This window comes from Calliphora vicina, chromosome 3 (assembly GCF_958450345.1).
Source record: "Calliphora vicina chromosome 3, idCalVici1.1, whole genome shotgun sequence".
Lineage (NCBI taxonomy): Eukaryota > Metazoa > Arthropoda > Insecta > Diptera > Calliphoridae > Calliphora > Calliphora vicina.
Window position 1 is genome coordinate 28,846,784 of NC_088782.1, and position 27,348 is coordinate 28,874,131.

At 29.7% G+C, this 27,348-nt stretch overlaps 1 protein-coding gene across 6 annotated transcripts in view; it reads right to left on the reverse strand.

The window, feature by feature from the left end:
• Window positions 1-27,348, reverse strand: part of Mp (Multiplexin) — a 754,200-nt gene that overhangs the window by 223,558 nt on the left and 503,294 nt on the right. For all 6 annotated transcript variants that reach the window (XM_065503879.1, XM_065503878.1, XM_065503877.1 and 3 more), the window contains one exon: window positions 5,794-6,363. In XM_065503879.1, coding sequence (XP_065359951.1) covers window positions 5,794-6,363 — 570 coding nt within the window. The remainder of the gene's footprint in view (window positions 1-5,793; window positions 6,364-27,348) is intronic.

Genomic DNA, 27,348 nt, shown 5'->3' on the forward strand with positions numbered 1-27,348 from the left:
AGAAAACTAATACATTTCAACTAAACAAAAACTGCTGGAAAATATGAGAACTGTTAAAAAAAAAGTTTTAAAGTAAAAAGTAGTCTGTGTATAAAAATTTCCAGAGGGGCATGTCAGCCGGCCTCTAATGTAATCATGATGGGGAAAAAATTTTCATATTTTTTTTTTTTGCTGTGAAATAAAACAGAAACTGGAACGCAGAAAAAAGTTTCAAACATATTTACCGCTTAAAGCAGTAACATTAGTTGTCAGTCTGAAAATGTCCATATTGTTTTGTAGTTGCTTTTTGTGTGTTTACCCTACAATTGAAGTGTTTGAAATGTTGGGTTTTATGTCTCGTTGAGATATTGTTAATTCATTTATTTATGCTAAAATAAAAGTGTGCAAAATTCGTTAACTGTTCAACTCAATATACATATTCCTTAAGGGAAATTTAAAACAAAAAATTAAAAAAAATTTCAAAAACAATTTTGAAAAAAAAAAATTAATTTTGTTTACCTAAAAATATTTAAAATTTGTATTTTAAAGTATAAATTGGTAAAGGGAAATTCTTAACAAATTAAAAGAGAGAACAAATCTAAGGGACTTAACTAATTATGGCAATTTGTCAATGAACAGCCAACCCACCATTTAAGCAATTAGTCAATGTATCCCTTATAGACAATAATTGTCACTAATGTTTGATAACTTGGCTGACTCTAATTTATATATATTGGGTCATATAACATATACGTGCTCTTTGTAGTGCAGGGATAAGTCAATTGGTTACATTGTACATCTCAGGTAATCTATCGTGAAATCAATTGTCACTTAGGTGCCTCTAAGTAATCTAGATTGTAGTCATTTGCAACAACAAAATTTATATTAATCAAAGTTTGTTGTATCAGACATACGACAGTTAATGGTTAGTCAACCTTAAAAATTTAGATTTTTATTTTTTCCGGTTATTATAAAAAATCCTGGTTTTTATTGTAAAACAAGTAAGAGAGCTATATTTGGCTGTGTCGAATCTTATATTCCCTTCACCAAATTATACTTTAAAATACAAATTTTAAATATTTTTAGGTAAACAAAATTAAAAACTTTTTTTTTTCAAAATTGTTTTTGAAATTTTTTTTTCAAATTTTTGTTTGGAATTTTTTTTTAAATTTATTAGTGATCAAAATGTATGACAAAAAAGAAAATTCGGGTTAAAAAATATTTTTTCCCGATTTTGACCCATTGCACATTAGGTCAAATGACACCTTTTTCTGTACGAAAGTCATAAAATCAAAGTGGCGTTTTACATTTGTTTTTGCTGTTTTTTTAATTGGAAACACTTCAAATAAGAGACGCCTGTTTTTTGTTTGAGTTAAATGTCAAGCACCGTTACACAGCTATGCGTCAAAGTCAATAGATGTAATTTTTTCTATAAATGTGCTTGCAATTTCAGTAGTCCTTGCTCAAATTTAAGTGCGTGTTTCTCGAATTGTGTTCGTAATAATTCATTGGTATAAAATGGAAAATAAAGAGACAAGTAAGTATAAATGTGTTTCATTAAAGCTGCTTTATATATATGTCGCTATACCTCAAAATAACTCATTTTCCTACATAACTTCAAAGCGGTAAAATTTATCCAAAACTTTGACTTTTCGTAAGCCATAAAAAATGTTGACCCCATTTGACCTCTTTCAAATTTTAATAATAGATTAAATAATAATTAGTGAGTTATTAACAATTTATCTCAAACTGTGATTTTTTCGTTTTAGGAGTAATGCCTCTTTATTTTAGGTAACCTTTGTATAAAAAAACTATCTATTTGAAATATGACGAAAAGAATGCACAAAAAAAGAAAAAAATTATGCTGTTTTTAATTGATGTTAACATATTTTCAGATGGTTGGAGAAGCATATAACGCAAACAATACATTTATATAGCCTACACCACCATAGTGGGTAAGGTACAATGCGTTTGTGCAGATGTTTGTAACGTCCACAAATATTAGTATAACACCCACCATAATTTGGTATATATAATTTTTTCGGCCCAAGGACGAAGCCTATTAAAACTGGCTGACATCGGTTCATTATTCCACCTATCCCCTGTACAAATGTCCTCCCGAAATTGGACTTTATCTGTCATAAATGTTTAATTTATATTGGTAAAAACAAAAATTTCGCTCCAAATAAGTTTTATATATACGGAATTCATGTCATCTAATTTTCTAATGATCGGTCCATAATTAATCGTAGCTCCCATATAAGACCAGGTTCCGAAAATCACTTTAAGGTTCATAAATCTATTAAAAATGTTGGTATATACATAAAATTCAACAGAAATAACTTTCATATAGAAATTAATCACTCGATTTAATTTCATGGCGATCGGTCCATAATTGGTCATAGCTCTCATATAAGGCCCACTTCCGAAAATCACTCAAGAATATGAATTATTCAAATTTTAAAAGAAAACTGATAAAGGCAAATGAGACCCTTGCCAAAGTTTCGTTGAAATATATTTTACTGCATACTGCATGAATTAGATTTAAGCAATTACTAAATGTTTTAGTATAATTAAAATAAATGAATGAATGCAATGTATTGTGGTTGCATTAATGGTTGCAAAAGGGGTAATTTTTGGTCGTTAGTGGGTTAAATTCCAATTTTTTTAATAGAATTATTCTTACTTATGAAATTCTTACAGGTTTTGGTTTGAATAACATGATTTTGTAGTCGTTATTAATTTAGCACAGAAAAAGTGGTCATTTGACCTATAGTGCATTGTAAGTCCAAATTACTATAGCTTTACAATTGACTATAAAATATCTATCTAGATATCCATATTATCTATATTAATGACTTAGTAATCCTGATATAGATTAAAAATAGGCCAAAAATCTAGGTTGTCCCGGTTTTTCCTTATATCTGTCATTTGTTTGCCGATTTTCTCGATTTTAAATAGCAACCGAGCCGGGAGAATTGCCGATATATTGATGTACCAATCATGTTTGTAAGTTATTTAGGGGCTACGCAAAGTTGATTTCAGCATAGAGACGGATAGACATGGCTATATCGACTTCGGTATCTATAACGATCAAGAATACATATATAATATACCTAGTGGTGTCGCAAATGAAAAATGTAGAAATTACAAACGGAATGACAAACTCATATATACCCTTGCCGCTCATGGTGATGTGCATAAACATACGATTTTTATCGTATTTATAAACCTATTTGGCTGATACAAATATCCTTAAAAGTATTTGGGACAGATTTGTTTTAAATTCATATTTTAATCACATAAATAGAACTCATTGCCAGTCCATTTTGCCTAAACAATTTACATCATTCTCATATTTATGCATCTGTATACGAATATGTTTTTCCATTTACAGGATTTATCCTGTTTTTAAGTTCAGTTGAAAGATTTTGTGTTTGTGTGAATGAATAAATGCAGCAGCCACAATAACAAAAACAACTAAAATAAGAATTCTATCGCCAGCAAAACCCCCACTTTATTCAAATATGAAATAAACAGGTTTTATGCTGCCGCTAAAGACAAAGTTTCTTTTTTTTTTGTTGGCAACAAAATTTAAAAAGTTGTTGGTTGGTTAATGTTAGAAGTTGTTGCCAGCAGTAGTCGCAGCAGTAGTTGTAGCAACTATTGTAATAGTAAAAGTAGTTGTAGTGTTAGTTTTAGTTTTAGCTGTGTGTTGCTATTATTGTTGTAAGTTGTTACATAGAATATTGTTATTGTTGTTTACACAGTTATGGGGTCAGTTGCGTAGTGTTGCAAACAATTTTTTCCATTAAATATTTTTCTAGTTTTTTTTTATGATTTTTTTTTTGTATCACAGTAAATAACATCAAACTTCAGAGGCCATTGTCACAGTTAGTTATGGAGAGATTTTTGCTACTAAAAGAAGATTTTTGTTTAAGCTGGCAAACAAAAAAAAAATAAAATGAAAATCATACAAAATATGCGATAAAATAGCTGTGAGGAGTGAGTATAAACATATTTATGTCGAGTTTTAAAATGCTGATGTGGTATGGTTTAGAGTTGCAAAAAGTTTTACGATGTTTTTGAAAATAATATTAATTAAAAAAAGAAGTAGTAACATTATTTGGAATTTAATTGAAATTGTTTAAATTTTATAAACAATAAGATTAAAAACATATTTCTCTATTTAAGTTTTCTAAACAATTGCTTTTCTAAACTGTCTTCATATACGTCCGAATTTTAATAAAAATATAGTTTTATTTTGCATCCATACATATTTTGTTTGGTTTGCTCATAAAAAACGTACGTTTAAGGTATCATAAAAATTGTTTAATGAATAAAACAAGGCAACAAAATTGAAAAACATTTAAGGGTTTTCTTAACCACTACACAATTTTGATGTATTGAAGTTTCAGTACTACAAATATGGTCCGAATTTTAAATTCTATTGAGAGGTTTTTTTAAATATTTAAGTTTTATTATATATTTTTTTAGACGTTTCTCCACAGTTCGATGTTATTAAAATTATCTTAGAAAACTTGTGATTTACATAACCTTTAATCCGTTTCGGAGTTATAATTAAATAGCAAAATTTTTTGTTTTAAAAAAATCATGAAAAATCGAAAACGGCAGAAATTGTTCCAATTTATTGCTTTATCGCAAAGCCACATGTAATAGGAACAAAATAATATATCGATCATAAATATCGATTTATTCTTTTTGAATTTATCCACAATTCACTGCTCATTTTCACAAAATTTTAGTTTTTTTCTGCGATATACATAAAATTGAGTAGTTAATGTTCCTCATTCGGTTGATTGAATTCTTAAATTATTTTTCCCACTCTATGGACATATTTTCATGTATATATTCCGTTTCAATCGGCACAGTAGTTTCGGAGTTATAGTAACAAATTGAATACAAAATATATTTTTATATATATATTTTTTTTTTAAATCATGAACAATTTGATATTGCAAAAATTGTTAAGATTTATTATTTTATCGCATATCTTCATACAATAATTTATTTACAATTAAGTGAATTCGCTTATTTTCACAAAATTTTAGTTTATTGTGTGATTTAGTGGTTAATTTGGAAAATATTTTCCCCGAGCTCCAAAGATTCTCGATGGGGTTGATGTCAGGGCTCTGGGCAGGTGTCTCCATTACATGAGGACAATTGTACAATAACCACGAACTGACATTGTAAGCTTTATTCTGAGGGTCGTTATCCTGGTAGAAATAGTAAGTGTTTGATAAAGTCAGTATTGCCTTTGATAACGGCAAATTTAGTTTTAAAATTTCTAAATACTTTTTTTGGTCCATCATGCCTTCGATGAAATGAAGATAACCTGGACCACCTAAAAGGAAAGACCCTTAAACCATCACCGATCCACCACCACGATCCACAGATTTGACATGTTTTGATAAGAGCTATAGCCTTTCGCCATAAATATGGTTTTCCATTATAACCAAATATGTTAAATTTTCTCTCGTCTGTGAACAGCACATCTTTCCAAAAAATAATTACATATGTATTCCAGTAAATATTCCAGTAAATATATTTAGTTTTTGAATTACTTAATAGTCAATTTTGCTATCAGCATTCCTCGCGGTTTTTAATATCAAGTTGCAACACTATCTATTAAACTCAACTTTCATTAAAAAGTATATATATTTCATTCTTGTTAAAATCACATAGCGCTTCCTAGACCAATAAATTTGTAGACAAATTTTCTAATATATCATTAGTTCTCAATGTTTTGTTATTGTAAAATCGCCATAAAAATAAAAAATTTCATCAACTTACCGCATGTCCCATTTCGCCCATTGAACCTGGTTTGCCCGGAGGTCCGATTGGTCCAGCTGTTCCCGGTTTGCCGCGACGACCACGCATACCTTTATCACCCTTGTCACCTTTGGTGCCATTCATAGCCATGCCTTCGAAACCACCAGCGAAAAAGGCCTGTCCTGGTGGACCCTCAGGTCCGCGATCACCTTTCGGTCCAGCCAAACCACGCAAACCTTTTTCGCCTTTCTCGCCCTTAGCACCAGGCAGGCCGGTCAAACCGATCGAACCAGCTGGACCCGGCTCACCGTTCAAACCGGGTGCACCATCATAGCCCGAAGGTCCGCGTGGGCCTATGGGACCGGCCGGTCCAGCGGGACACGTGCACTGTGTTGTGTTTTGTAAACCAAACGGCGTATCAGCATAAACAATTTGTCCTGGAGTTCCGGCTGGACCCATGGGGCCAATTTCACCTGGCAGACCACGATCACCCTTAAGACCTGAAGCACCGGGTGATCCTGAAAGACCGGGTATGCCAGGTTGACCTGGTTCACCTTTGATACCGGCTGGTCCATGAGGTCCTGTGTGACCCTGTAAGCAAAAGAAAATATATTTTGTGTTTAAAGTTGTTTGAAATATTATAAGATTAAAAATTTAAAAATAATTTTGTAATAACATTATTGTTAAGCTTAAAAAAATTGTAATATGCTTAAGTTGTCCGTTAAAAAAGGCGTTAAGCCAATTTTTTTCATAACGCTAAAATTCAATTTTCCACCACGTATGCTTATTTTCAGTATATAGAAAAGGAATCAAAGCACTTTGGTTGCCATTTAATAAAACCACTTTACAGACAACAACAAACGCCATATCATTATAACACACCTTTATTCCTATATATATGTATGTATGTATTAAGGCACAGTGGTTTTGTTTGTAAAATTATTTATACACTTCCAATGTATTGTATATTTTGAAAAAAAGTATCTAAATTTGTATTGACGATTCCGAGAGGGGTAATAGGGTAGGTGGTGGATTCATTATCTGGAACTATGGGTTAAAAATCCAACTTTAAACTTCCTCATTTCTCCACTGCTCTTTAGACGGAGAAGTTACATAGAACGTGCATCCAACTGGCTGAGGTATTCTCGAATTATTCACGAATTAACCAGAGGAGAAACGATGATGGTTGGGTAGGCGATTGATCCCTTTTCTGATATTTCCTTTGCAAATTGTAAGACTGTTGTCCAGCAGAAACTATATGAGACTGAAGAGACCATATAGTTTCTCGACCTGGTCGACCTCTTAATCCACCTGTGTTATTAAGAGGTCTACCAGACCCGTATAAGAGAATTGCATCGTGAGCAAATAAGGCTAACTGTGTCTTTAATCACATAACAATACATAATTGGAACATGCTAGAAGAATAGGCCTACGGTTTAACTACTACTGTAGAAGCTATCAACACGAAGAAGATGAGGAGACTGTATCCCACCTATTCTATCATTGCACTTCTCTAGCCAACATCAGAGTACGTATTCTTGGAAAGCCCTTCCTGCCGTGTTTTGAAGAGTTATCAGGGATGAATCTATGACGCTTCCATTCCTTCATTGGAAAATCTGGTTGGTTCAATATTGAGTGTCGAATAAGATTCCTGCTGTTTACTTCTTGGGTATCACAATGGGATCAGATTTTTGAATAGATCGAAGTGAGCTAATTAAAGAGTGGCTGCCCACAGATCCTAACCATTTACATTTTTGGAAGAAAGTTCGTTGAATTTTCTGAAATCTTTAATAAACTCGCGATTTGTTCTTACATAATCGCAATCAGTCCCATTATGCTTAATACATATGTGTTTTAAAGAATTGTTAAAAAAATACAAAAAAAAAACACACAATTTAAAAATTTAGCCGGGGTATGCTTGTGAGTAACTAACTAAGCAAATAAGTTTAAAATGAAATTCTCCATCTACTAAAGCAGACAATGTAAATATGTATAATTTTTAAGCTGATTTCAGTTTATGAAATTTTTGAAAATTTACCTTGTTTAAAGCAACACAGGAAAACAAAAGGGAAGGAAAAATTTAACATTTTAACCGCATTAACTTCACATAACCGTCTTAAAATTCCCTTTACAAATACAATTACAAACATATTCACATACACATGATTTTAAATAAATAAATACACAAATACTCGCTTTTATACATAGAAGCATACATGCATCTGTATGTTTATTTTAGTTTCTATACCATGGTATTCCATTGAAAAGCTGTAGAGGTAGTAGTAAGAGCAAAAGGTACAAGTATTCAAATGTTACGGTTACGTCTCATAAGCCATCATCATATAAAATGAGTTGTATGCCATAAATCCTTAACTTAGTTGCGCGTTACGGGTATTTTTGTATTTTATTCTGTTTTTTTTTCGTCCTTTTCATTTTGTATTTTGAGGTTATGCTTATAAGTTTAACATGTGTTTGTGTATATTTTTATGTACATATGTGTCTTAGGGTGGTCCTGTTTGTATAACTTGGAAAAAGTTAATGATGTTTCTATTTAAAATTAAGGTTTAATGAATTTTAAGATGCCACTGCTCAAAATGTTGGATTATGCTAATCTTTAGCCGTTGATGAACTGTATGAAAGAATAAAAAGTTATTTTTCAGTTTATTGTTACTTTTCTCATATTTGATATGTAGTTTTTCTTCATATACACCCAGCATAAACTTAATAACGATCTTCAGTTACTGAATGACATGGTATGTGCACTACTTAGAAGTTGTCGTATAATGACTATATTATCTGTTATATAATTGCTTTTATAAGTTACTATAGTCGATCTAGATTATAGACACTCTTGTTTATAGTCGCTATAGTTCATAGTCATCATAGTCGATGGTCGCTATTAGGGTATTCGAATTATTCGATTCTTCTCTTGTTCGACTAAAATGAATAATTCGAATAAGAGATTTTAACTTGTTCGAATAATTCGATCACACGTTTAAAATTAATCGAATAATTTAAATTCTTTTAAAAAAGTTTTGATGTCGGTTTTTAATATTTTATTGTTAAACAAAAACAAAAACTAACGTTAAAGTTAACAATTCAAGTATTGATAATGTTAAAAAACATTCGAAAACAAAGTACATCATTAAATTTTCAACAGAAATATTCTGATCAGATTAACTCCCAAACAATCTACAAAACAATTGACTAGCAAACCCTTTAGTTTCCATTTTGGAGCTATGCTTTAAAAAATTTGAGCTAGTTGGGCATGATCCTGAATTCAAATACAATATAAACGTATTAAAAAAGTTTTTATGTCGTTCATTAATTCCGGTTTTAAATTGAGTATCTAATTCTTTAGTAAACTAATTATTTACTATTTCTATCAACGTGGCCGAATCTTTGCTTAATAAAGTGGTCATGGGGAATTACACAATAAAGGGAATCTGTCCAAAGTTCGATATCATTGTCAGTGAACGTGGCTAATTTGAAGTCAGGCAGTGCACAATTGACGCATTTACAAATACGAACAAAGTTTATTACCATGTTAGGCAAAGATGTTCAACGAACTCCATGCTTTTCTTGAAACAAAACGTTTGTTTTCAATATTTGTGTTTATCATTCGATTTATTAAATATTTTGCAACACTGTTAATAACATAACTTATATACATATATTTTAAGATCATGGCCTTCATCTATTTCAATGTCATCATTATAAATGTCATCCTCAATATCACTTTCGACGACCGTTTCTAAATCACATTCTCCACCACATTCAACTCCACTTTAATCTATGTTAAAATTTTGATTATTAAATGCGATTGTTCGAATATTTCGCCAGCTAAATAACAAATATTTTATTCTGTACCTTTTATTTTCATTGGTTCAAGTCCTAAGTTAAAAATTTGAAAGATTTGTTTTCAGAATTATAACTTCTTGCAGTAATATTTATATAAGAAGCTATCGGAACACTCATCTACAGTGATCGAAAGTCCCTTTGTCTTTAATTATTTGTCGAATTTCAGAAACAATACAATTTTTGTGAGTCATTATTACATATTTAAATTTGAAATTATGAAAAATTTTAAGCAATTTAATAAATTTAAATATATATGAACATTTATTCGATTATTCTACATAAAATTGTTCGAATTATTCGTTATTCGAAAATGGCCATTTTTAAATTGTTCGAATAATTATACGTAAAAAATTATTCGATTAATCGATCGATCATAGTCGAATGAATACCCTAGTCGCTATACTAACTCTAGTTTATAAACGATATATATGCTTATAGTCGCTATAATTCACAGTAGCTCTAGTTTATAGACGCTCTAGTTTATAGTCGCTATATTTAATAGTTGCTGTAGTTTATAGCCACTATAGTTTATAGTCGCTATAGCTTATAGTTGCTATACTTGCTATAGCTTATAGATGCTATGGTTTATACTCGCTCTATATTATAGTCAATTTAGTTTATAGTCGCTCTAGTTTATAGTCGCTGTAGCATATGGTCGCTATACTTACTCTAGTTTACAGACACTATAGTTTATACTCGCCTTAGCTTATAGTCGCTCAAGTTTATAGTCAGTATAGTTAATAGTTGCTCGAGTTTGTAGAGGGTTACCCCCATATGCATAAACAGTTTATAAATTTATCAAAGTTTTATAAAACAAAATTTCCATACAAAATCTGTTTCATAAACCTTTGATAAATTTATAAACTGTTTATGCATATGGGGGTTAGTTTATAGACGCTCTAGTTTATAGTCACTACAGTTTGTAGTCGCTATAGCTTATAGTCGCTCTAGCTTATGGTCGCCAAACTCGCTCTAGTTTATAGTTTAGTTTATAGACGCTATAGTTTATACTCGCCAAAAAGCGGCTGGTAATATTAATATGGACGAATCAACTTTGAAACATTTAACAATAAGATTATGTTTATTTTTTCCATTCTTCTCAATTTCTCTAAATTTTTTTTTTATTTTTTTTTAAATAAAAATTATACTTTTCTATTTACACACCACATTCCGTTTATAACAACAATTTTCTTTAAGAAGCAATGAATCTATTGAATCATTAATCTTTATATAGTACTATGGGAGTCAGTAGCCCCAGGACTTGTCCTGACTGTCTATTGGCGAGGTCACTTTTGTGAACATGTTAAAGATTTCGGGCAACCAATTGAATCCTTTCATCTAGCTACTTATCCTACAACGAAAATTTTGACAAATACTATCTTCAAATAAAGTAAACTTTAACTTTAGTTTAGAAAATCAGAGTTTTTTATGGCTCCCTAATGTTTTTATGTGTATGTAAATTGTGTGAAAATGTGTATATTAGAGAACATTTGTGCGAATACATATTGTACATGGCTATATAAACTTATTTTGACCCTTTACACTTAACATAGAGAAAATACGTTTAGAATTACATACAAGACAGATCTGTAAAAGAGTTAGCTAACAATTTTGATACACAGTATTACCACGCAAGACCATAGAAATATATCAGGAGGTCTTGAAATATCAACTGACTTATTATCATAAAATCAAAATCCTTCCAGAACATCCTACCTAATCTGGTATATTCTGTAGTAATTCTTCTTAAAATCCAAATGAAGTTATTATTAAAAATTCAGTTAAAATTATACTACATATAATGATGTTTAAAATAATCTAATGTGTTTGGATGATACGATGTATTTTCATTTACTACCATATACAGGCATGTAGTTGTATTTATGTATTTATATACATAAAGAAATACATGAACTACTTATGTATGTAGATAGATGTATTTATAAATATACAAAAGAATATTGGTTTTTGCATACGTTAAAAGGTATATAAACCCATTATATTTATACATTGTAAGTATATGTGTCTTATACAGACACTCTAACACAAACAAAGGTGTGCAATAGACCTGCTCTTAAAAAAAGATTAGTTTTTCAAAGATCTTTAATGGTAATTTGAGGCCAATCAAATAGCTAGCAATGGTAATTTTTCCGAATTTTTCAAAAATTTTGATATTTAAATAATATTGTTTAAATGTTTTAAATCATTCGTACCTTCAAGAAAATATTATCTTTGAAACAAGATAGAAAACATTAATATCAATAGAAATCAAGTCAGACAATATAATACCCTACACTAAGTAAATAAGCAAAAACATTTTTCTTTTAAAATTTCAACAATTTATATTCGTGAGTGATTTTCGAAATGGGCCTTACCTTTACACAACAATAATCGCCCAATAACTCAACTTTGGATTTTTTGTTGCTTGACTGGTTTTTAAAATAAACGATTCAATTGACGCCTTGGAGCCAAGTATTGTTCGTGTTAATCGTAAAAATATTTTTTTATTCAAATTTACTTTATTGTTAACAGTTTACTTATACTTATACCCTTCACCTTCATGAGAAGGGTATATATAAGTTTGTCATTCCATTTGTAATTTCTACATTTCCGACCCTATAAAGTATATATATTCTGGATCCTTATAGATAGCGGAGTCGATTAAGCCATGTCCGTCTGTCTGTTGAAATCACTTTTCTGAAGACCCCAGATATCTTCGGGATCCAAATCTTCAATAATGCATGCTTTCGAGAAGTTTTCTATTTAAAATCAGCGGAGATATGAGATAAAAACCGGGACAACCTCGATTTTTGACCTATTTTTGATCTATATCTGGATTACTAAGTCATTAATATAGACAATATGGATATCTAATGATAGATATTTCAAAGTCCATTGCAATGATGTAGATAAGGCTATAGTAAGTTGGACCTACTACAATGGGTCAAAATCGGGAAAAATATTTTTTAACCCGAATTTTTTTTTCATCAAAAATTTTTTTTTGTCATACATTTTTTTTCCAAAAAAAAACAAAAATTTAAAAAAAAAACTTTTTTAAAAATTTGGAAAAAATTTTTTAAAAAAAAAATAGAAAACAATTTCAAAAAAAAAACATTTTGAAAAACAATTAAAAAAAAAATTAAATTTTGTTTACCTAAAAGAATTTATTTTAAAGTATAATTTGGTGAAGGGTATATAAGATTCGGCACAGAAGAATATAGATCTCTACTTGTTTATATAAAAATTCGTAAAAACTGTATAAACTAGCATTTTTTGCTTAACATGTGGTCTGATAAAATGTGTATAACTTAGTTAGTTTTCACACGATATTCACGTTTTATACCTTTTTAGAAAGTTGATTTTCTAGAAAATATGAATCGTTTATACTAAAATTAAATGCAAAGCAAATCTATTTTTGAAGGCCAGGTCTAATATGCATTATTGCAAAGCTAAAGTTTCAATATGTATTTGTATTTATAGTGACTAAAGAGTAAAAAAGGTTTTGAACTTCAACATAACTACATAAATATGTATGTAGTATACATGTATAATGTATGTTTGTATATTTAAACAAATATGTAAATTTATGTCGAAATGGCTAAATTTATAAGTAACTAAAAGACAGTTGTAAAAGATGGGTAAATAATATATTATATAAATTAGAGTACTGAAACTGAACTGTGAAATATATATTTATTTCAGTCATTTTTTTACAGTTTCTTATAAATTTAGCCACGCATATAACTGTATTTCAATAATGTTATTATAACAACTGTTGGAAATTGAATGGTTATGTGTTGATGTGTAGGTAGGTATCATTTAGCAGTAGTGGTAGCAGTGACAAGTAGTTTACAGTTTAGCTACAATAACTTCTAATGAATAATTAATGAGTTTTTCGTTTATGGCAAAAAGTGTCCAGTCATTCACTCACTCTATCATTTACTCATTCATTTGTGTTGTATATACATATTTATGTTAAATATATGATAAATAAGTATTATTTTCTACCCATTCATACCGTATTCTAGCTAAATGGTCTCGTAGAATTATAAATTCATTTCACTTTTATTACCAAGTCCCTACAAATGTCTCTTCCTCTCTCCTGCACCACCACTTAGTTATTCTTCACTTAAAACAAAATTTTCCGTTTTTTTCACTTAGAAAAACAAATTGGTCATTTGTGTTGTTTTATTTAGTCATGGTAAACAGAAATATGGAAAATGGTTAAGAACTATATTTTTGTGTCAGAATTGCTGAAAAGTTTATCTCTTGATGAAAGTGGGAAATATGTGAAAAAAACCCAAACAAAAAGTGGGTAATTAAAATTCTAGGAATAAAGGATTTTGTCATTGAAATTTTTGTTGAAAGGTTTAAGGAAAGTAAAAAAAAATCCGAGGAATATACATATGTTAATTAATAATACAGCTGATATAAATGGGTGGGTGGTCTTTGAATAAAAATATATACCCTGTATTAACCTCATTTGTGGTTCAGTATGTAACACTTAATCCTAATCTCAACATTGTGTGGTAGGTAAATCACACAAAATTATTCTTTTTAATTAATTTAAAAGAAAAAATAATAATAAGAAATGTTTATGAAATGGCTTGACTTTTGCTGCTGCATCAATTTATCATGTAAAACACATTAATTTATTTAAAAATTGTTTGACATCAAAATATTTAAAAAGTGAAGTTTTTACCCTCTTGTGTGGTTTTCCACACATATGTAATTTTCATGTATTTTGCACTAGCAACATCAATTTTTGTTTCAAAATGTCCTGTTTCTGCCAAAAAGGTTTATTATATAAGACAGGCACGGATCCTGGTCAACCATTTGGAAGGGAATGAGCGTTTTGAATCAAATAAATATAAATTTATTTTAATTTTTTTTTCTTCCTTTTTTATATTAAAATTTTTCGGTTTCCGAAATGCTTGTGTAAAATATGTTGAAGAAAAACTAATTTGATGGTTAATTATGATTTATTTTGCTGGTGTAAAATATATAGACATAACGTATGTGTGAAAAATAACACACAAGGGTAAACAATGTAAGTTTTTTTGATGGTGCGATGACAATCAACATCTTATTTTGAATATATGGTGATAGGCCAGACGGAAAGACGGGCGGACATAGCTAGAATCTTAAGAGGACCCAGAATATATGCAGGATTTACAGGTTTCAGCTTTTAATAACTTATAAATCATTTTGAAGGCTACTTATCTGTCATTTATTCGCACTTAGTTATCGAACACTATTGCGTAAAAAAAAAGTTTTTTTTTGCTTCGAAAATGTCGAATTTTGTGCCAACAAAGCTTCATATGCTGGAAGTTTTGCTTTATTTTCTAGTTTTAAAAAAATGCCGCTCAAGTACACCGATTGCTCACCAAAGCTTATCATGAATCTGCTTCATCGGGGTCAATGAGCGAGAGATGGTTTGCGCGGTTCAGATGTGGTGCTTTTGACACGGAAGTTAAAGATCACCCAGGCCAGCCAAAAAAGTTTGAAGACCAAGAATTACTCCATGAAAATGTTTCTCAAACTCAACAGGAACTTAGAAATTAATTGGGAGCTACTCAAGCAGCAATTTCAGAGCTTTTGCGAGTAGCAAGAGTCATCCAAAAACAGGAAAATTGGATACCATACGAATTGATGCCGAGAGACCTTGAAAGACGATTTTGTATTTGTGAAATAATGTTGGAATGCCATAAAAGAAAATCATTATTTCGGCCAACCAGCCGAATCGAAACCAAAGCTAAATATCCATGGCGCTAAGGCAATTCTCTGTATTTTGTGGGAGCCAAAGTGTCCTATATATTTTGAGCTTCTAAAATCTGGCCAGACCATCACAGAGAACCTATACCGAATGCAAATGATTCGTTTGAGGAAAAGATTTGCCGAAAATCGCCTAGAATATTCGGTCATGCATGAAACCGTAATGACAATGCTTGGCCACATGTTGCAATACCTCTTAAAAAGTATTTAGAATGAAACGGTTGTGAAGTTTTGCCTCGCCCGCTTCATAGTCCAGACCGTGCTCCTTCTGACTATTATTGGTTTTGATCGATGCAGATCGCTCTCTTTCGGATACGCTTCGCCTTAGAACAGAGTCTCCGAAATTGGATTGAGTCGTTCTTGGCCTCAAAAGAAGAACAGTTCTTTCAACTCGGAATCCATATATTACCAGAAAGATGGGGAAAATGTCATAGCTAACAATTGTCAATACTTTGAATCAATTTATATTGTACAAATGTTTTAAATAAAAGCAAAAAATTTTAATAAAAATCCTCATTTTAATTCATTAACCCAATCAATTTTTGACTTTTTTCTTTTATTAATTTTAACTTACCCAAATTACTCATTTCCTAAAATTTCTAATAGTCAGCAACAAATTTCTTTGAATTAACACAAAGTAGACAAAACTTCATTTGAAATAAAAATAAAAAAAAAACTGATGACATTTAAATGTAAATTGCATGTAAAATTGCAATTGAAATTATAAATTGTTTGTCACAAAACTTTAAAAGGCTTTTCTCACAAATGAATAAATAAAACAATTTTAAAAGACTATTAGAAAAGTTACTTTAACTGCAGTTAGAAATAAATGTATTTCTGTTTCTTTATTTTTCCTTAATATTGACCCACTATTAACAGCAGCAAGTGTCAAACAGATTACACGGAGATAAGTAAAAATCAAAGGTAATGAAATGTCAGTTTTGACTAAGAAATTTATGGAAAAGTTAAAAGGTTTAAAACTTACAGACACGTGTTGAGTTTTAATCTAAAGTTGATGGAATTAGTTGACAGGAAGAGAAAAATAATTCAAAAGAAAACCTTTTTCCCACTGTTGACATACATAATTTACTGTGAGGTAATGGTTTTAAATACGAGGGTAGATTTGAATATAAATATTTACCTTTTGTAAACATTAAATAAACAACCTACATAACATTTTATACAGGTTAGCATCCCCTACTTGTTATTAAATATTATTTTATATTATCTCACATGTAGCTGAACATTAATGAAGGTAAGTTTGAACTTTATTTAACATTAATTTATAAGCAGCCATTTTATTTTTATGCATGTTCAGAGGATAGATGGCAAAATGCTTATCACTGACTGATACGAAGGTTGTTTGTTTGCTCATCTCTAGTGATATTTTATCTAGAGTGTTGTGGTGTATCGAATAAATTGGTTGTTTGTGTAGGTAGGTGTTGGATTTATATATTTTTTCTTTATTTTTTAATATGAAAAATTTAAAGTAGGGGCTTAAAATTAATATGTTGAGGGTTTTATGCAGCTGCAAAATGAGGAAGAAAGTTTTGTAAGGGATTAAGCATGAACGGCAGAAGAGCTAAAGCTGATTGGGTAAAGATTTTAAATGATTTTAAAGTGGTGGTGAAAGTATGTATTTTTAAAAATTCACCTGGAATTAATTAACTATATTATAAATTTTTAAATATAAGACAGCCACAAATTACTCTGAGCATTAAGATTTTTGGAAAATCACACGACCACGACAGCATAGGTTCGCCTCTACTACCGAATCAGTTTGTCTATTTTGGTGACCAATTTTTTTTATGGGCCCCCAAAAATTCTGAAAATCAGTGGAATCTCAAAAATTACACAGTGCAACAAATGAAGACTTTTGGAAAACACACGATCATGACTTTATAGGTTCGAAGCTACCACCAAAGGGTAGTAAAACCCTAAACTCAGTTTGTCTATTTTGGTGACCAATTTTTTTTATGGGCCCTCAAAAATTTTGAAAATCAGTGGAATCTCAAAAATTACACAGTGCAACAAATGAAGACTTTTGAAAAAACACACTATCTTGACAGTATAGGTTCGATACTACCACCAAAGGGTAGTAAAAGCCTATACTCAGTTTGTCTATTTTGGTGAACAATTTTTTTTTATGAGCCCCCAAAAATTCTGAAAATCAGTAGGATCTCAAAAATAACAAGGTGCAACAAATGAAGACTTTTGGAAAAACAGACAACCATAACAGTATAGGTTCGAAGCTACCACCAAAGGGTAGTAAAACCCTATACTCAGTTTGTCTAGTTTGGTGAGCAATTTTTTTTTATGGGCCCCCAAAAATTCTGAAAATCAGTGGAATCTCAAAAATTACACAGTGCAACAAATGAAGACTTTTGGAAAAACACACTATCATGACAGTATAGGTTCGACGCTACCTCCAAAGGGTAGTAAATCCCTATACTCAATTTGCCTATTTTGGTGACCAATTTTTTTTTATGATCCTCCAAAAATTCTGAAAATCTATGGTGTCATCAGTTTTTGGCCAACAGCTAATTCAGACTTGGTGATACCGCTTAATTATATATGGCAATAATATAGCTTATAGTTTGCCAAACTAGTGCAAACATCTTATGATCATTACACAGGTCAACAGCTAAAAAAGGCATGACTAACCACTATATAATGCATCGTGGCTACCTAATTTTTCAATTCTATGAAAATGAGGGAATTTACTTAATTGCGAATAATGTCGAAAAGAATTCATCGATTTTTATGATCGATACTTAATTTATTTATATGTGGCTTTGCGATAAAGCAATAAATCTGAACAATTTATGCACAATTTAAAATGCTATTTTCAAGTAAAAAATATATTTTTTGCTCCAATTTGTTTTTATAACTCCGAAACTACTGAGCCGATTGAAATGCTATATATGTGTGAAAATTTGTACATAGCATTGAGCAATCGATAGAATAACATTAACTACTCAATTTTATGTATGTATATCAAACAAAAAACTAAAATTTTATGAAAATGAGCGAATTCACTTAAATGTGAATAAATTCGTAAAGAATTAATCAATTTTTATGTTCGATATTTCCTTTTACTGCTATTATATATAGCTTTGCGATAAGTTAATTAATCTGAACAATTTCTGCCGTTTTAAATTTTTCGGGAGTTTTTTAAAATAAAAAAAATTAGCTATTTTCATGTAAAAAACATATTTACACCCTACACCACCATAGTGGGGAGGGTATTATGCGTTTGTGCAGATGTTTGTAACGCCCAAAAATATTAGTCTAACACCCACCTTAAAGTATAACGGTCGACTTAGAATCACTTTCTGAGACGATTAAACGATGTCCGTCCGTCCGTCTGGTCGGCTCGCTGGCTGGCTGTCCATGTAAACCTTGTGCGCAGAGTACAGGTCGCAATTTTGAAGATATTTCGATCAAATTTAATACATATTTTTTTTTCGGCCCAAGGACCAAGCCTTTTGAAACTGGCTGAAATCGGTCCATTATTTCACCTAGCCCCCATACAAATGTCCTTCCGAAATTGAACTTTATCGGTCATAAATGTTTAATTTATAAATGTATCTCCACAAATTGCGCATCAAATAAGTTTTATATATACAAAATTCATGTCACCAAATTTTGTAACGATCGGTCCATAATTAGTCATAGCTCCCATATAGAACCGCTTCCGAAAATCACTTGTGCATAAATCACTTAAAAATGTTGGTATACACACAAAATTCAATATAGTTATCTTTCATATAGTCATAAATCACACGACCTAATTTCATGGTGATCGGTGCATAATTGGTCATAGCCCCCATATAAGGCCCACTTCCGAAAATCACCCAAAAATATAAATTATTGAAATTTTAAAAGAAAAGTGTTTTTGCTCTTTTACTTAGTGTAGGGCATTATATGGTCGGGCTTGACCGATCATACTTTCTTACTTGTTATACCCTACATCACCATAGTGGGGAGGGTATTATGCGCTTGTGCAGATGTTTGTAACGCCCAAAAATATTAGTCTAACACCCACCTTAAAGTATACCGATCGACTTAGAATCACTTTCTGAGTCGATTAAGCGATGGCTGGCTGTCCATGTAAACCTTGTGCGCAGAGTACAGGTCGCAATTTTGAAGATATTTCGATCAAATTTGGTACATATTATTTTTTCGGCTCAAGGACCAAGCCTATTGAAACTGGCTGAAATCCGTCCACTATTTCACCTAGCCCCCATACAAATGTCCTCCCGAAATTGGACTTTATCGGTCATAAATGTTTAATTTCTACATGTATCTCCACAAATTCCGCTCCAAATAAGTTTCATATACACAAAATTCATGTCACCATGAATCGATCGGTCCATAATTAGTCATAGCTCCCATATAGACCCGCTTCCGAAAATCACTTTAACGTGCATAAATCGCGTAAAAATTTTGGTATACTCACAAAATTCAACATACTAAACTTTCATATAGACATAAATCACACGACCTAATTTCATGGTGATCGGTGCATAATTGGTCATAGCCCCCATATAAGGCCCACTTCCGAAAATCACTCAAAAATATAAATTATTGAAATTTTAAAAGAAAAGTGTTTTTGTTCTTTTACTTAGTGTAGGGTATTATATTGACCGATCATACTTTCTTACTTGTTTTTGCTTCAATTTGTTATTATAACTCCGAAACTACTGAGGCTATTAAAACGAAATATATAAACGAATTAAAGGCTAAAGGCCATTTTTTTAAGATTACTTTAATAATATCGGAGTGACAGTTTTTGAGTTATCATTAATTGAGAAACGTATAAAAACAATCACAATTTTACTTAAAATTTTTTTTTTTAAAAAACCTCTCCATAGAATTTAAAATTTGGACTATATTTGTACTAGTGGAACCACAATATGTCAAAATTGTGTAGTGGTTTAAAAAGCCTCTAAGTGTTTTTCGATTCTGTTGCCCTGTGTTATTAGCATTTGGTCCAAAGCGACCATTTAAATTGAAAATTTACCACATATCTCCCTGCATAGGCGTACAATTCATTTTAAGTAAAAAATTCTATAAGGAAAAACAATTGGGTATTCATACGGTCTGCTATTAAGTCATATTGTCATAATGTCCTAATATATTATGATAGTTTAAACAATTTTTTGTTGTGCTTCAAACAAAAAAAGTTGTATTTTACGACAAAACAATACACATATGTTCAATTCACAAGGTTTCTTATCAGTCATATTATCATAATGTCCTAATATGTATATTACGACTCGGCGGCTCAGCTTAACCGACTCTTAGGCATGCGGCTCAGGTCTCTGCTGGTTGGTTACGATAACGCAATAAACATAGCATACAGAGTAGTATTATTTTAGGACATTTTTTGCTTGAAAACCTATAAAAACCATTGTGAAATATTAGGACATTGAGACAATATGACATGATAAGAGACCTTATGAATTGACTAATAGTACAAAAATTTGTATTACTTCAGAACTTTTTTGTGTCAAACACAACAAAATTTTTTTAAACTATCATAATATATTAGGACATAATGAAAATATGACTTAATAGCAGACCGTTTGAATACCCCAAATATAAAATTTTATTAAAACTTGTTTACACTTTATTTGCTGTAAACAAATAAGACTATTCTTATGTTCAAATATTTATTAAACTACATACATTCATGTGTGTGCACTCAAAGTTTACTTAAACATATTTACTTAAATATGAAACAACAATAAAAACATTAAAAACCTCAAAGTTTATTAAATTTTAAAATATGTATGTAATAAGTACTCTACTACTATTATGCATGAAAATAAATAGTTTGCCACAAAAGGGAAGTTACTCCCACAAAGACATATTAAAGGATTATTATTATTATGGTAGAAAACTAAAATGAATTTAATAAACTGTAAATGCATTATTAAATATAATAGAGTTATTAAGCAGGATTTTCTTGGGCAACTATTTTGAATGTTACAGTAACAAAGTACTTTATTTATAACTTAATTAAAAATTGAAATTGAAAATTAAGTTCAAACATATAGTAATAGAATAGAAAATTGCTTATTTAGGGTTTTATTAACTATAAAATATTTCTTTGTTTTAAAAGGTATATAAGCACAAATAATAGTTGTAGCAATTTATAAATATGTTATTATTTAACCAAGTGTCCTTCTTCTATATACATTTAATTGTATGTTTTATTAATATAAAACAAAAATATTTACATTTCAAATTATTTCGGTCCACATAATATTATTATTATTATGATTACTATTTTTAAAATAAATACTTCATAAATAACAGATTTTAATACTCTGTTCTAATTAAATTGTATTTAACTTTTAGATTGTTTTTGGTTTATTTATTTTAAAATAGCAACAAACAATGAATGCCAATCCAATTAATAGAATGAAATAGTTTTTCGTAGTTATAGCCAGTTTCTCAAGGTTAATACAAATTCATAAACTATATAAATATTAAGTATATTAATTAAGTAAATACAAATTCGTAATAACAAAATGTAGCTACAAATTTTCTTATTTTTTTAAATAAAATTAAATTAAACCGCAGAGTCATACAAAATTTTACATTTCGTATGTACGACGTTATATTCCAAAAATGTTTGACATTTTTCTCCAAAATCAAAATATTTTTTGACTTTTTTTAAAAATGGGAATTTTTGAGAAAAATAAAAAAATGGTCCATTTTAGATTTTGCAAAAAAAATTTGATTTTACCAAAAAAGTCAAAAACAAAAAAAAATTGATTTTACCAAAAAAGTCAAAACTTGTATGCTGATCGAAAGACACCGATTTCAAAAGTTGGTTCACTTGACAATGAAAATATATAAGGTTTTTAATTTTATACAAATTTTAACATTTTCTTAATATTGTTGGTAGTCCGCGCATTTCTATACTAAATAATAACACTGATTGCTGCTATAACTTCCCCTATATATAAATTGTCATATCTTTGGGAGGTGCCATGCCCGCTATTGCTAGTTTGCGCATGGCTCGGTTGCTATTTAAGATCGAGAAAATCGGTGTACAAATGGGTGATATATAACCTCGAGGAGAACCTCGATTTTTTACCTATACCTGGATTACTAAGTCATTAATGGATACAATATGGATATCAAATAATAGATATTTCAAAGACCTTTGCAATAACGTATATAAGACGATAGTAAGTTGGACCTACAATGGGTCAAAATCGGAAAAAAAATTGTAACCCGATTTTTTTTTCACCAACATTTTTTTTCGCAAAATATTAACAAAAAATTTTCAAATTTAAAAAAAAAAAATTTAATTAAAAAAAAAACAATTCGAAAAAAAAAAATTTCCAAAAAATGAAAAAACAACTTTGGAAAAAAAAAATGTTTTATTCGCTTTAAAATTTTTAAAATAATTTATTTTTTCGCTTTGCAAATAACACATTCAAAACGTGTAAAAACGATAATAAAATTGACACTCAAAACAAGGGTAAAAAGCAAAAAACTTTAAATATAAAAAGCAGGTTTAAATTTTGAATTAAATTATTTATTTTATTATTTACTTAGGAGTAAATAAAACCTTAAAATAAAATAACAATTCAATAAAAATAACTTTTTATAGAAAAACAATTTTATTTTCAAATACATCTTTTTAATAATCATCATCATCACCGGGCCACAAAACGATTTTAATGAAATACTCAGGGGGCAAATTGTCTCACGCATAATCGAAATAAATTTCGAACGCAAACATTTTAATTTTCTATACAATTTATTCGATATCAATTATGAGAAAACCAAAAATTAAAAAACGCACGTTCGAATAAGTATTCGATCGTTTCGACTGCGATAATTAGCCCCCAGATCTTTTATAAGTTTGATTTGTTACAAAATCACATGGTTTTAACAAAAAGCACCAAAAGCGCCACAAAATATGGAAAAAGCGTCAAGCGTTGGAAAAAATAAAAGGGTAACGAGACCAAAAAAGCGTCATAAAATACCAGAAAAGCGTCAAAATGGCAACACTAGCATATAAGATTCGGCACAGCCGAATATAGCTCTCTTACTTGTTAAGTCATGCTCTCAAAAATTGAAAAAAAAAACAAAAAAAAAAATTTAAAAATTTAAAAAAAAAATATTTTTGAAATTTAAAAAAGAAAATTTTAAAATTTAAAAAAAAACAATTCGAAAAAAATTTTGTTCCAAAAAATGAAAAAAAAAATTTTTGTTTACCTAAAAATATTTAAAATTTGTATTTTGAAGTATAATTTGGTGAAGGGTATATAAAATTGGGCAAAGCTGATTATAGCTCTCTTACTTTGTTAAGTCATGCTCTAAATAGTTTGGAGCAAAATGGTGGTAACGTGTTCAAAAGCTTCATATTAAAACAGTTTAAAACAAATAAATTGAAAAAAATATATATGTATTTATCTTTACTGTCCTTTGTACTGTCCTTTTTAATTAACATTCAAATGAACTCTGCCCATCTGCATAATGAAACTAAAGTAAAGGAGTAATACAGCTAGAAATTGTTAATAAACCTTCAGAATATTTCATTAATTATTCAGTTGATTAACCAGCACTTAATGTCCTTAATGTTTTAATACTCCGTTATGGACAATTGTTACATTTGTAATAAAATTAGTTGTTTGTGTGTGTGTCTTGCCAGATTAAAGTAAATGAACCAATGAATGACTATTTGGATAACTAAAAGTTTCATAAAAATACGATTTACCAACAAACAGTATTCGTAAACTTATAGGTAATTACTTAAATATTCAATGCCATTAAATTTGTTTTTTATGCCTGATTAAACAATATTTTTGCGGGGGTAGGGGGCAAGCTCAACAACCAACAACCATTAAAAGTCATTTAAACTTATTTTAACAAATAAAATATATACATCATCTATCTGTAAGAAGAATAACCACAAATTTATAAAATAGAACTACAAAACAAAAATGTTTTCCAACTCATTGATAACCTTTGACATTTCTATCTATAACAGAAAATATTCGTTTTTATTGTATACAGCAACACATTTTAATTTAATATAGAAATCATGAGTTGGTAGTTGATTTTAGAAAAAGTTTGACATTTTAGAGAAAACTTTTTGTGTCTGTTGTTTACTTTCAATAATAATGACAATAAAATTCAAGCACCTTTTTATGGGGTTTTGAAACTAAAAATTCTTCTGCATCAACTAGCACAATAAGTTTATTAAAACGTTGATTTTTCTGTTATGTTTTTTCTTATTTTTTTTGGAGAAAACAAAAATTTGAAACAAACTTTTGTTGAATGAGAATTTAAAGTGTTTGCACATAAATGAAATAAATTTAATGTTTAAAATTTCAGCTCTTTTAAATGTTAGTGTTAGAAATAAATTTAATAATTTAATTTTTTTAATAGAAACTAATCTCGACATTTATGAATGACAAGTTTGACCTTTTTTCCCAAATATTAAACGCAAATAAATAGGAATTAAATTTAAATAAATTCCATTAATATTTTATTGCTTTTTTACAGAGAAAAAATAAATAAAAATCATGATTTTGGCCACAAAATAAATTCATCTAAAGCTGCAAAGCAAAATAAAGCAAATCCCATTTACACTCTACTTAAAAATTGATATGCTTGGGGCTTGTCAAACCCTTTCATTCTCATTGAATCAACATATTGAGTTTACACAATAATGATTGGAGGGCATAACTGTCAGCTGTTAAAATTTAAAATGAGAATAACAAGGGAAATTGCTACACAAAAATATAAATAAAAGTAAAAGTCGATTGCAGTTTAACCTACAGCAACAGTTATATTACAATAAGATTAATTTAACAACACTAGAGTTTGAAAATAATTCTAACAAAAAAAATATTTAAAACTTCATTCCCAAATTTGTTTTATTTTATTAAAACACACAACATATTTCCGCAAATAAATACCCAACATCAGATACTAACTGTCTATTTTCCCATGCGTGTAAATACAACAAACATCTGTTCAATCCTCAAAATACCATCATGTCACAGTTCAGTATCTGCTGTAGAGAAGGAGAAAAGCTGGCAGTAGAGGAGTTTGTTTTTTTTGTAGCGACAAAATACAATATTTCTATGAAATTTTTGTTGGGGTATGGTATTGTTTGGGGCAATAAATAAAAATTCAAACCAAAGTAAGATAAATAATGTGACAAAGGTCAAATAAATCTTCTTCTTTTTTTTCTATCTTCTATATCCTACATTGAGATGTCATACGCTCTATCAGTTTAGACTAGAAATAGAACGAAAAAAAGGCAAACAAAAAATTAAACCCGGAAAAAGACGCAAGAAAACGTGTATAAAGTTTATTTTATTCACAACCGTAATGCCATCATCGAGATTTAGTGAAACAAAAACTACAAGAATAATTTGAGGGAAAAGTAAAGGAAACGAATTGCAACACCTCACTAAACAATCTTGAGAACAATTTGAACATAAATATTGTAGTTTTTATACCCACCCTCAAAAAATCTGGGGGATATATTGATTTTGTTATGCCGTTTGTAACACATTGAAATATTCATTGCAAACCCACAAAAGTATACATATTCTGGGCCCTTATAGGATTCTAAGATGATCTAGCTATATCCCTCCGTCTGTCTGTCTGTTGAAAACACGATAGGGAGCTAAGTATCTGGCTGAAATTTTCTATAAATACTGCCTGTTGATAATGTTGATTTGGTATTTAAAATGAGACCATACCGGTCTATGATAATATTTGAGCAGTCATAAATATATTGATTATGCGGCAGTCGTGATAAAATGCTGCACAAATTAGTTTTAAGCACTTGGCGTAAGTCGGCCGAAATTTGTCCCCATACAAGGGCCCCCTTAGAAAATTACTTGAACATCTATAATTGTCTTATAATAGTTATGATGGTGATGAAATTGGACATAAACAAGTTGAACCTAAATGTTTCTAAAAACTTTTGTTAGTAAAAATATTTTATTTACAATAAAAAAATATCCATATAGTGATGATGGGTATACAAGATTCGGCACAGCCGAATATAACACTCTTACTTGTTTTTCTTAATATTGGCCAAAAAAAATTTCAAAAGAAAACACATTAAGGCCTTAATGCTGTTAATGATAGCCATATTTGATATAAGTATACACATATTCTTACACTATATAAGAATATCCATTCATATTAGGAGGGCTCCAGTTAATTGCTACAAAAAAATGGCTTTAATGTTTCGAACAACTTGCACAAAAATTTATTTTGTTTCCTAGATAAAAGCATAAAATATATGTGGAGCTAATCATGTTACTGCACGCAGAGAAAACAAATATAGTTGTGAATGTTTACTGTAACAATTTCAACAATTTTACAAGTTTTTTAACAATATTATAGTCACAGTAAGAAGTTATATGATTGTGGTAACCATAACATGATTAATTTACGATTCACATGGAGGTATCAATCATTTAGTATATGGTTGCAGTAAATAAGTATATGTTTGTGACAACCATTTTTATAAGTAAAATGTTGAAATAACCAAACATATTAATATTTGTCTTCTTTCTTATTACAGCTAGGAAGATTTAACGGCAACAGCTCTAAAGCGACTGTGGTTGTGAATACACGAAATATTATCATCGAATCAACATTATGATGAAGACGATCGTGTACCCTAGTAAATTGGTAAACGTGGGGACCTTGATTTTAGCAGACAATGCTATGCTAATGATCATCATAATGATCACAGTGGTGAGTATTTACTACAATACTTTCTATCTATTAATATTCTACATAAATGTGGGACGTTTTTGAATATGATCAGAAAAAAGGTCATTGATATTACGCATTTAGATAATAATAATGATGCAGGATAGGTTCTTGGTAGGGGGTATCTCATGAATACTCTTTCTAATCATTATAGGATAA